At 37.4% G+C, this 13,128-nt stretch overlaps 1 protein-coding gene across 3 annotated transcripts in view; it reads right to left on the bottom strand.

The window, feature by feature from the left end:
* IFT80 (intraflagellar transport 80) overlaps positions 1 to 13,128 on the bottom strand; it is a 158,855-nt gene that overhangs the window by 13,083 nt on the left and 132,644 nt on the right. For all 3 annotated transcript variants that reach the window (XM_011959065.1, XM_011959064.1, XM_011959066.1), the window contains one exon: positions 8,379 to 8,502. In XM_011959065.1, coding sequence (XP_011814455.1) covers positions 8,379 to 8,502 — 124 coding nt within the window. The remainder of the gene's footprint in view (positions 1 to 8,378; positions 8,503 to 13,128) is intronic.

Genomic DNA, 13,128 nt, shown 5'->3' on the forward strand with positions numbered 1-13,128 from the left:
ATATGCACCCAATACAGGAGCACCCAGATTCATAAAGCAAGTCCTTAGAGACTTACAAAGAGACTTAGACTCCCATACAATAATAATGGGAGGCTCACCTTTATTTAAAATAACAATGCCATATACTTACGTATAATATATAAAATAGATGGATTAATAAAAGAATTCCTCTTACTCATAGAAGAAAAATGTCTGTGCTAAGATGCAAGTGACAGCTCAATGAAAAGCCAACCAGATGTTAGATTATTTGAAAGACTCATTTTTTCAATCAGGGCAAAATCTGACATTTTTTAAATGGCAAAGTACTCCTTTCCATGTCTAACAAAACACAGAGAAGATGAAACTTGATGAATGCTTTGGGTTTCTTCCAGCCTTAAATTGACTTACATACATTTCTCAAATCAATCACAATAAAAACATACATTGATAGTATACTGAACAATTGTTGCTCTGTTGCAAGTAAATTGATGATATCTGTATTGGTTACTTGTTATACTACAAATGAGGGTGTCAGTGGATAGCTGTCCTACTGAAAATAAATGTTTCACTTTCACTTTGGCATTGATCCAGTTTTAAAAAGTGTTCTACAGATAATTTAGTTCTAGGATTAGAATATTTTTAATAGCAGGTTTTAGATAAGAATGTTCTCTGATAGTTGTGAAGTGATTTCTACACTAAAATCCATCTTTTGCTAGTATAGGGAGTGCCAATATTATCTGGCACTCCTTATTCTACTCACTAGCCAATTCTTACTCACCTAGACACAATTTCAAAATCATACCAAAAGGCTCTTCATCCTCTAACACATTTCTCTTCCTCTCAGCTGAAGATCAGCTTTCTACTTTACAGAGAATATAGTGGCTATCAGGTATGAATTCACTTTATTTTCCTTCCTTGCATTCACGAACTTACCTGTATCTACACTCATCATTATCTTTCTCTTCCATCTCAGGTCAACCTCTTAATGTATGTCCCTGATTCCATTTTCTTTGACTCCTCTAGGACATCTGACTTCAATTATTCCTCACACATTAAGTGTCCTTCTTTTCACTGGCTCACTCTCATCATCCTTGGCTCTCTATTCTGTCTTCTCCCTGCAAGCTACCATCCCTTACTCTTCTCATTCCTGACTCTCCTTCTCTTCCCAGTCCACTATAATTCCGATCCTGTGACACTTTAGGAACTTTGCACTAAAGCCACCATCGGCTGTTTTCAGTCCTTATCCTATATACCTTCTCTGTATGATTCAATTTTTTATTCAACAAATATTTAGTGCTTAGTATATATCAAGAATTATCTGACGTACAAGGATTCACCAGTGAACAAAAAGATAAAAATCACTGTCTTCATAGAGATATAATAAACAAAGACAGATAAAAATGGAAGAGGCAGATAATAAATAAAACAAAAAATATATCTAGTATGCCAGAAGCGGTAAAGATTTTGAAAATAGAGAAGGGAGATAGTGAGCACCAGGAATAGAATAGGAGGTTGCAATGTCATCAGTTTACTTCACGGGAGGCCAAAGCAAGAGGACTGCTTGAGCCCAGGAGTTCGAGACCAGCCTAGGCAACATAGTGAGCCCCTGTCTATACAAAAAAAATTTAAAAATTAGCTGGGCTTGGTGGCATTCATCTTGAGTCGCATCAACTTAGAGGGCTCAGGTGGCAGGATCGGTTGAGTCTGGTATGTTGAGGCTGCAGTGAGCTGTCATTGTGCCACTGCACTCCAGCCTGGGCAACAAAGTGAGACACTGTCTCAAAAAAAAAAAAAAAAGGGACTTGAAGGAGATGAGTGAGTGAACCCATGTGTATATCTGGGGAAGGGCATGGTGATATGGAGAAGTACATGGACGGCCCTGGGATAAGAGCCTTCTCTGGATCTTGCTGACCACTGCTCTTTGAAAAATCTCTCAGACTGTATAATACCACTCTCTTCTGGCTTCTGCTCTCCTTTCTAAATGCACTTCTTTCTTTCTTTCTCTTTTTTCCCCTACATTCTGCTCCCTAGACAATGTTGGAGAAGAAATATAATTTCTCCTCAATGCCTGTAAGTTTACTGATGGGACAGACCCCTGTAACAAAAGACAGATTAAAAAGAGAAAAACAAGCCAGTACAATAATATGTGCAGTGTACATCACAGCAGGAAAAATCTCAATGAAAGGTAACTCAAAACAGCATCTTGGAACTCTGGCTTACATAGCATTTTCAACAAAGAACAATAAATTTTAAAGATGTGACAAGACTATTTTTAGAGAAGTGAAAGCAGTTTTAGGCTTCCAGAGACTGGAAACCACAGGAAAAAAATATATGGGAAGAAACTAATCAAGTGAAGTTTGTTCTATTTTTGAGACAGGCTCTTGCTCTGTCGCCCAGGCTGGTGTGCAGTGGCCCAAACATGGCTCATTGCAGCCTCGACTTCCTGCTGGGACCACAGGCATATGCTACCACACCTAGCTAATTTTTTAAATTTTTTAAAGAGACAAGGTCTCACTTTGTTACCCAGGCTTGTCCTGAACTCCTGGGCTTGGCTTACATGATCCTCCTGCCTTGGTCTCCCAAAGTGCTGAGATTATAAGGGTGAGCTACCACGCCCAGCCATGCAGTAAGGTTTTTTGGTAGATTGCTCTGGAGTCGTCTCTGAGCTGACAAGAGTTGTCTCCAGTAAAGGGGAATTTATATTCTGTCTGTAGGAGGAAAAGGGGGAGAATAGAGCTCTTCTATTTGCTGCTGCTTAATTATCTTTAGCTCAAAAATATACATCTCCAAGAGACATATTTTGGGGTGTCATATTTTGGTTTCCTTCAACAACCTCTTAACTGTTAATATTCACCAGCATCCAACCAAAGCTTTCTCACACTTTCCCTAAGAAATATCAATTCCTATAGCTTCAACTATACCTAGATGATCAAGGCAATAAAGTTAGTTTTCTAGCCCTTGTTTCTCCCTTGTCAATATCCTTTTGTGTTCATATTTATATTTCTAATTGCCTTCTAGACACCTCCTTCTGGACACCTAATAGACACTCTAAACACATACAAAATGGCATATTTTCATGTACTCAAACTCAAAGGTCCAAAATGTGTATATTCTTATGTATTCTTTAGATTAATGCAATTCCCATCTATCAGCTGCCCACACTAGAAATGTTGAAGTCATTCTCAAATGCCTTGTCTTACCTCACCACCTCTCCTCCCACCCCCAGCCACAACTGTTCTCTTAATTTTATTTCTAAAATTTTTCTTACATTAATCGTACCCTTTCCATTTCCTAGTGGGATTATTATAGTAACTTCCTAACTATTCTCCTAGTCACCACGCTCTCCTCTAAGCTATCTTTCACGTCTGACGTTATATTTCAAGTCATTCTCTTGATTACAAATCTCCAAGTCTTCTCATTGCCTTCATTACGAAGTCTATTCTCTTAGCCTGGTACTAAGACCTTTCAATGTCTTTTCCCAACCAGTATTCCAACCACCCAGGGCCCAGAGCAGTCACTCGGGATTCTTCCTCATTCATTCAATAAATCATACATTTGCTCTTATTATCATCTCCTTCAACTGACTAGCAAAATCTTAAGATAATTTTGTAAAAACTATTGTTTCCATTTATTTTTAGGAATCTGGATTTTATTTTATTGATTATTTCTTTATTTTTATTTTATTATTATTATTTTTTGAGACGGAGTCTCACTCTGTCACCCATACTGGAGTGCAGTGGCATGATCTTAGCTCACTGCAACCTCCAAATCCCAGGTTCAAGCGATTCTCCTGCCTCAGCCTCCCAAGTAACCGGGACTACAGGTGCATGCCACCACACCCGCTAATTTTTTGTATTTTTAGTAGAGACGGGGTTTCACTGAGTTCGGATGGTCTCGATCTCCTGACCTCGTGATCTGCCCACCTCAGCCTCCCAAAGTGCTGGGATTACAGGCGTGAGCCACCGTGTCCAGCCTATTTATTTTTAATAAAGACAAGGTCTCACTATATTGCCCAGGCTGGTCTGGAACTCCTGGGCTCAAGTGATCCTCCCACCTCAGCCTCCCAAACTGTTGGGATTACAGGCGTGAGCCACTGTGCACAGCCAGGAATCAGGATTTTATTTTTCGGGAGATAGAGTCTTGCTCTGTTGCCCAGGTTGGAGTGCAGTGGCATGACCTTGGCTCACTGAAACCTCTGCCTCCTGGGCTCAAGTGATTCTCCCACCTAAGTTTCCAGAGTAGCTGGAACTACAGGTGCATGCCACCATGCCCAGTTATTTTTATTTTTATTTTATTTAATTAATTAACTTATTTTTTGTAGAGACAATATTTTGCCATGTCGCCCAGGCTGGTCTCCAAACTCTTAGACTCAACCAATCCTCCCACCTCAGCCTCCCAAAGTGTTGGGATTACAGGCATGAGACACTGTGCCCGGCCAGAGATCAGCATTTTATTTTATTTTATTTTATTTTGAGGTGGAGTCTCACTCTGTGGCCCAGGTTGGAGTGCAGTGGTGCGACCTCAGCTAACTGCAACCTCTGCCTCCTGGGCTCAAGTGATTCTCCCACCTAAGCTTCCAGAATAGCTGGAACTACAGGTGCACAACACCATGCCCAGCTAACATTTTTTTCTTTTTTTTGGTAGAGACAGGGTTTTGCCATGTTGCCCAGGCTGGTCTCCAAACTCTTAGACTCAAGCAATCCTCCCATCTCGGCCTCCCAAAGTGCTGGGATTACGGGCGTGAGCCACTGCGCCTGGCCGAATCAGGATTTTAGAAGGGAAAAGGGATCATGTTATTTCCCTCCAATGGCTTCTCTTTATTTAATTTGCCCTATGAAACCCTAAAGTCAACCCCTCCATTGCTTTTACTCTTTCCTACTTCAAAGCCTTCCCTCTGCCTGGACTTGTAATCCTCATCTTCCACCCAACCTCTACCCTACAGTGAGCTTCTACTATTCATCCTCTAGGGCTGAGTTCAAATATCATGTGCTTTGCTAGAAAAGTCTCGGCTGATTGCCTCACTCTAGGTCAGGACCCCCATTCATAAAGTCTTAGAGCACCACATACATCTCCTTCAAGGCAATTACCACAACTGAAATGAACAATTACCTATATAACTGTCACCTCCATTTGAATATAAACTTCATAAAGCCAGGGCCAGTGTCTGTCACATTTACTATTATATCCCAAGCACTAAGGAGAAAACATTGTCTGCAGGAGGCACTCAATAAATACTGAATGAATAAAAGGTAAATAATTACCCAGCAAATCAGTAATCAGCTAACAACTCCTCACTATTAGCAATTCCTCCAAAGTTAAACCTGTAAAGCAGCTTTTCGGTAGTAGCTAAGCCTAAAGTGGTTTGTCCTAAGTAGAGTGTTGACTCAGATCTTCAAAATTCTAAACCTTCTGAAATCCTGCTCATGAGTTTGATTTCTTTCACTCTTTTTCTTTTTCCTAGCAAAATGTTTGAAGTATTTCCCAGATCTACTTTTCTTCCTGTGCAGAGTATATATTTAGTATAATAAATGTATACTTTGAGTAGATTTTATTTGCTAGATTTACAATTTGTCTTATAAATATTTACAGAACACTATTGTAGACCAAGTACAATGACTCTAAATATCAGGATTCTTGGAAAACAGTACTCCTTGTAAGAATCCCAGATTGCCATATTTTAAATTAGAAATGGCCAAATAACATTTCAGGGCTCATAAACTAAGTGTCTATCAAACTTCTCCCTTCTTCCCTTATGGTAGATTCCATTCATTTATAAATTTCCAGATGGCATGCATTGTGAGCCCACCAAAATCACCAGATATCTAGAATAAATTTCTCAATGTTATTTTTAAGTGATCCTTTTCTATTTAACTCTTAGTTCTGAAATAAAGGGTTTATATAATCGTAAGTCTGGCAAACATAAATATGGATGTATATTATGACTAGATTATAGACCCAAATGAAACCAAAAGATCAGCAAGTAATACAGATATCCCCAAGAGCTATTTTCCTAGGGTTACATTTTATTTCATTGGTACGAAATTTTTAAGAAAAAAAATATTTTGCATCGTAAAATACTGCTTTATGATTTTTAGTTAACTCCAAATGATATTTATGAAGAAAAGTAGGAAACTAGAACATAGTACCCTATGGAGTCAAAGTAACCTACAAAGTTTCTGGATGAAAAAAACCCCTAAAATACCTAAGAAAGCCATGTTGTTCTGGTACTCTTATGATTAAAGTATCATATTTTGGTAATAGTTGAATATACGTATAATGAAAAAGATTATAAGGATGTTGAGAAGTTTTGCTATCTAAAATATAATTTCCTTTATAGTAAGGACTTTCTTTTCTTTCTCTTCCCTCCCTCCCTTCCTTCTCTCTCTCTCTTTTCTTTCATTCTGACAGGACCTCACTCTGTCACCTAGGCTGGAGTGCAGTGGCATGATCTCAACTCACTTCACCCTTGACCTCCCAGGCTCAGGTGATCCTCCTACCTCAGCCTCCCAAGTAGCTGGGACTACAAGCATAAGCCACCATGTCCAGCTAATTTTTAAATTTTTTGTACAGGTGGGATTTCACTATGTTGCCTAAGTTGGTCTCAAACTCCTGGGCTCAAGTGATCCTACTGCCTCAGCCTCCCAAAGCGTTGGGATTATAGGCTTGAGCCATCACACCTGATCAGAACTATATTTCTTATGTTCTCAAAAGTATCAAATGTGAATATTGAAAAAATATTGATGATGATGAGGAGGAAAAAGCAGAGTAGTTTAATCTGTTTTAAAATTACACAATAAACAAGGTGGGTGCTTAGTTTTAACATATGGCCATATTTTCAAAACTGTGACACAAAGATCAGATCGCCTGATCTTTGTGTCACAGTTCTTTGGGTTGCTTAGCACTGTTTTGGTGGTGGTTGCTGTCATGTACTATGAATCAGAGTGTAGCCCCAGAGATCCCAGGGACGCTGTGTTTGTCCTAATAGTACAGTATGACCAGACTCCCAGGATTCACTTCAGTACTAAACAGGTTCAAAATGAAATCAAAAAAAGGTTTGTGGAGCTTCTATAAAACATATCTCCTTTCTACCATGAAACCTACAACTTGTAGCTATTCTGGATCTAGATGTTGAAGTTGCACTGCAGAATGGTCTTAAAGGCCTCACTAACATGAAAATTGTTCTGAAGTGCAAAAATGTAGATCAAGACACTACATATTATAAATACAGTAAGTAGATAATGTTGGCTTTAATAGAAATTGTGGGTGCCTTCTCTCTATCTTCTCTCCTCTTCCTGAGGCTCCTCTAACCTAATCTGCCCCTAGGATCAATCAGAACATTCCATTTTATTCTATACTAAGAAGGTGTGTTCCCACATAATCTATTAGCTCCACAGAGACACAAGATGCTGTATCTGACTTTAACCCCTAGCATAGTGTCTAGGCCAGAGTGAGACATCATAAATAATTTTTGAATAAATGAATGAATGAAAGGCTAAAGTGGTTCCCAGAGCTGAAAAAAGGTCAGCCCTATCTTGTAATACAGCTCTTAGGAGTCAAGTCTCTTGGATCTATATGGTTAGTGACATGAGCTCTGTTTCTGCTGTCTGAGCCTAAAATAATCTCGGTAAGTGGCTACAATCAGTTACGCTCTAGGCAATGGGGCAAACTCATTCTGGGTCTCCTTGTGGGCTGATCTATACTGGAATGACTTCCTTCTTTTTATTTTTATTTATCTATTTAGAGGAAGGGTCTTACTATGTTGCCCAGGCTAGCCTTGAACTCTTGGGCTCAAACAATCCTCCTGCCTCAGCCTCCCAAGTAACTGAGACTACAGGCATGCACCACTGCATCCCAGAATGACTTTCTTCTAATTAGAGTAATAAAATCTGAGATGCTGGTAGGAGCCTGGGAGGCAAAGGCTGAGTCTTCTTTGGTTCTAGGTAGTGAAATCTACCTAGTCTAGGCACTTCTATGAGGTGCAACCTAGCTCTCTAAAACAAAGTGACCAACTATGCATTTTCTGGTCAGTGCCCTCTGTGCATACATATTTCCCCTGCAGCAGAAGAGGCAGCTGGTGGCAGGTAAAATTTAAGAGTTAGAAGCTTTTATTCCACCCATCTATATTATTTATCGAAAAACATCAAATAGCACCCAACCTTAGCACAAATGGAATATTATGATGACAGACTTGAGTTAATCAAAACATGCCTGCAAGATTCCAGAAAAAAATTTAGTAGTATAATTACATAGTCAAAATAAGATGTCATAAGGCAAAAAGCAATTCTTTTAGAGGTTGAAAGATTCAAAATTTGAATCATTCACATTTTGTCTCATTAGGATGAATATGACATATACTTATAAAGCATATGTATTATTATATAAAATTGTGAAATACTTACGCCTTCTGCATAATGCAAGTATCGTTTATTAGTTTCCTGTTTACCAAATGTCTCCAAAAACTTTTGACGGTAAGCAAGAACTGTATCAACATGTGTTTTGTATTTTACAGCCAATTCCAGTGCCCTATAATGAGAAATAAAACAGATTATTAACATTGTTTGTGTCAGACTCCATGAGTAGTAGAGTTCTGGAGTTGGGGGTAAGACAAATGGCTCTTCCCTCTGTTTATTCCACAATATGAAATGCCATTTTCTACCTCATCAATCTTGCAAATTCCTACTTATATACTTCAGGGACCAGATCAAACAAGGTCTCTTCTCCCTGACCAGTTCCACTTGTAGAAATAAATGACTATTATCTTATCTATGCTTCATACCATTTATATATATATACTATTATTACAGCATGCTTATAGTACAATTGTTATGAGTCTGTTTTCTCCACTAGGCAATAACACTTCTTGAAGGGAGATATTTCCCTTTGGTTAGTACTACAGAGTACATATGTGGTAAATATTCATTGTAAATATTTTTGAGGCTGGGTACAGTGGTTCATGCCTGTAATCCCAGCACTTTGGGGGGCCAAGGTGGATGGATCACTTGAGGCCAGGAGTTCAAGACGAGCCTGGTCAACATGGCAAAACCCTGTCTCTACTAGAAATACAAAAATTAGCTGGGCATGGTGGCACATGCCTGTAATCCCAGTTACTTGGGAGGCTGAGGCTGGAGAATCACATGAACCTGGGAGGTGGAAGTCACAGTGAGCTGAGATCATGCCACTGCACTCCAGCCTGGGTGACAGAGCGAGACTCCAAAAAAAAAAAAAAAAAGAAAATTTTTTGAAATCATCCTGTAATTCAAGTGAATGAACTTCCCCACAATGTAAGTGGTCCCATTATTTTGACAATTTTCATAAGTCTATACAGAGTTTATAAAATTAAAAACTGGTATCTTTACATTATTACAATAGCAAATTAAAAATCTTATGAAAATAATAAATTGAGGCTAAGAAGTCTGACAAAATGCCTTTTGCCATCTGAGTCTCAGGAAAACTTGACAGTCATTTAAGTTTTATAATTCAATCAATATTTATGCAAGTTATTTTTAAAGTAATATTTTATTTAAATGGTAGATGAGAACTAAATAAATTGCTGCTGAAAACAGTGGTATAAACTAAAGACATAAAATACATACACTGACGATAATTTGCAGGAAAACAAAAAGATTAATCTTCAGTTCTAGGCTTACTTTTACATGTGGGTTTTGGACAGCACCTCAGCCACTGCAATCCTGTGCATAACTCATATTAGTTGAGTCAGGAAGAATTCAGGGGACGACAGTTCTCTTACACTGTTCACTGTCATCTTGTTTCAAAATAAGATAACAGTCATCATAATAGTCAAAAGCACATTATTTCTCAAGTTCTCTTTCTTTCTAATGTGACATATGACTTCTGAATATTCCAGTCAGGATTTATCAGAGCCAACTATTATAAATCTCTTGTTTTAGCAAAGCTGACTACTGATTAGATTTTTTGTAACTAGACTCTTCAGTGGGAAAATCTGGTTCATTTTTAGCATGCTTTGGTTTGGCTTACTTTTTTTTTTGAGATGGAGTCTCATTCTGCCACCCAGGCTGGAGTGCAGTGGCATGATTTTGGCTCACTGCAACCTCTGTTGCCAGGGTTCAAGCAATTCTCCTGCCTCAGCCTCCCAAGTAGCTGGGAATACAGGCATCTGCCACCATACCAAATTAATATTTGTATTTTTAGTAGAGACGGGATTTCACCATGTTGGCCAGACTGGTCTTGAACTCCTGACCTCAAGTATCTACCTGCATTGGCCTCCCAAACTGCTGGGATTACAGCCGTGAGCCACCATGCCTGGCTTGGTTTGCCTTACTATTGATCAAACTAAATAGTCACTTTAAAAAGTATTTTAGACATGGTGTATGTATTGATTGACAACTGATAGACTTTTGAGAGATATTAAACACTTAATATGAAAAAATTATGAGTGTAAGTTATATATAATACAAATGGTAATGCCAAAATTAGGCAAAATGATTTCTTATATATATATTGACATAATATATTGTGAAATCCAAGGGTATTTGCTACCATCACACATTCTCACAAAGTTTCCTCATTCCTCTGTGACCTTAAAGTCTTTCAGAAAAAAAAACAACAACAAAAAAAACAGGCAGAAAAGAATGTAAAATTACTAGAATATAGAGGGGAAAAATGGAAGATAAAGAAGGCAAAAAGCAATTCACAGAGGCTCAAAAAAGGAGAAACAGAAGTAAAGATGCTTCATTCAGTTCTGCTAACCCTCTTCCATTTAACCCCCCAAGTACATCCCTAAGGCTCTGATTCCAGTGGTGTATGTGTGAGTGGAGACTGGTGAGCTACTTTTTTGTCACCTTAGAAGCTCCATCTCCCATTCTTTCTTTATGATTGTACATGATGTGGGAAGGAGATCTTGATTGTGCAAAACTGAAAGTATTCTCAGTGGGGAGTACATAAAAGCATCCATTCTGGGTTGGAGCTTTTCCAAAATTTTGAAAGACATACTATGGTGTGAAACATCAATACATTTAATTATGTAGAAAGATAGAATATGATGTCTAATCCTGCATATAGATGCTAGGTCCTAAGAATTATCTATCATTGTCATTATTATTATTATTATAAAATATGTATCGATTGAATAGCAATGGCTAAGGGTAAACATTCAAATGATATGTGCTATTTTAAATGTTATCTAAAAGTACATACTGAGTAAAAAAATGTTTCTTCTCCACATTTAGGAGGGAACTTACTCCAAATTATATAAGGGTTTTGGGAACAGTATGTCTCTAGTTTTAAAATGGTTATTTGGCAACCAAACAAATGTGACATTAGATTCTAAGGCTGGAATAAATCCATGTATTTTAAATAGAAGGAAGTTATATAAAAAGATGTTATAACTTCTAAATATGATTTTGCATAACTTGAATGAAGCAAAATCACTTTGTATAACTGGTAGATTAGAAATTATTTTTATTAATATGCACATAAAGGATCATAAAGGATTAATATGCATATTTGGAGTTTCTAGTTTCTACCTCTCTCAACTTCAGTTTTTGAGAACAGACTACTATGAAATGTCCAAAGTGGACAGCAAACAGATAACTTGCTTACCTATAACTCTTCAAGAGCTGTACCTTATTAGGTTGCAGGCAATTTTCAAATTCAAATATGAAAGACAGAAACATAAACCAGCAAGACTATGCTTCTCAAGTGGAATATCACATATGAACAAAACAAAATCTGTTCCCTTCTAGAGGATTTAAACAAATATAGAAATTCAGGGATATTAAAAACAATCTAATGTATTTAGCATCTAACAAGTTCTATCCTTCTGGAATGATAGAATATCACCATTTTGTAAGCTCAAATTAATACATTTGGGCAATGATCATCAATGGCTACTAACATCACAAAAAACACCATGAAAAACCACTATAGCCAGTCATTACAAAAACATTACAAAAACACTACTATAATGAAGTCTTATCAAAAAAAAAAAAAAAAAAACTAAATCTAATCAAGTTCCTATATTCAACAACCAATTTGCAACTAATTCAGGGGACAGAAGACTATGTTAAAGTATACCACAAAGATGCAATCTTTGTCCAAAGATCCAATAATGTCCACACTATGGTAAATTCTATAGGTCCAGTTTCTTCAATGGGAAAATTGCAAGAAAACACAAAAAAGAATAGGAGAAGCTGTAGATTAAAATAAATTTAAGAACATATCAACCAATCACAATGTGTGGATCTTTATTGGATTCTATTTCAAACAAAACATAAAACAAAACAAAGCACTTATGAGTGAAACAGAGAAATAAGAACACAGAATATAATTACTGTCAACTTTGTAGGGTATGACTACAATATTGTGGTTATGTTAAAAAAAATTTAGAGATACATACTGAAATATTTACAGAAAAAATGAGATGACTGGGGTCCGCTTTAAAATAAATGGTAGGGTAAGGGTAGAGATTGTTCACAAACTGATCATTGTTGAGGTAAATGATGGGTACATTCAGATTCATTATACTATTCTCTCTACTTTTGTATGTGTTTGAAATTTTCCATAATGAACAATTTTTTAAAATTCCATCTTTTTCGTCCCTTCTGATCTCTATTGCTAAATTCTCTTCTTAAAGCACACCCTTAAATATTGGTATTCAGCAGATATCTGCTTGCTGCTCTCTTTTCTTAAGTTTTCGTGATTAACCTTAGCCATACTCATGGCCTCAACTACTGTCTGTAGGCTGATAATTCCTTTACTGGCTTTCCCTCAATGTCTAGGATCTCTCGTGAACATTAAACTTGTATATCCCACTCCCTACTGGGCCTTATGAACTGGATGTGGAAAGTCAATTAAAGGTAAACAAATTTAAATTGTTACATAGCTTAACCATTACCTTATACTCCCTACAAAAAAATCTAGTACAGCTCTTTACTATACACATATTCAACGTGGGCCTTCCCTGTACCTAAGGTACGCAAACAAATTCAAGCCCTGTGCATAGGTTATATGTAAGTACTACGCCATCTTATATAAAGAACTTGAGCATTCCAGATTTTGGTATCCTGGGGGTCCTGGAACCAATCCTTACCCATCTAATGGATACCAAGGGATTACACTAAATTATCTGTTGAATGAATGAATGAATGTGCAGTTGGAACAAATATTCCA

Source organism: Colobus angolensis, unplaced genomic scaffold, assembly GCF_000951035.1.
Source record: "Colobus angolensis palliatus isolate OR3802 unplaced genomic scaffold, Cang.pa_1.0 Scaffold48, whole genome shotgun sequence".
NCBI lineage: Eukaryota > Metazoa > Chordata > Mammalia > Primates > Cercopithecidae > Colobus > Colobus angolensis.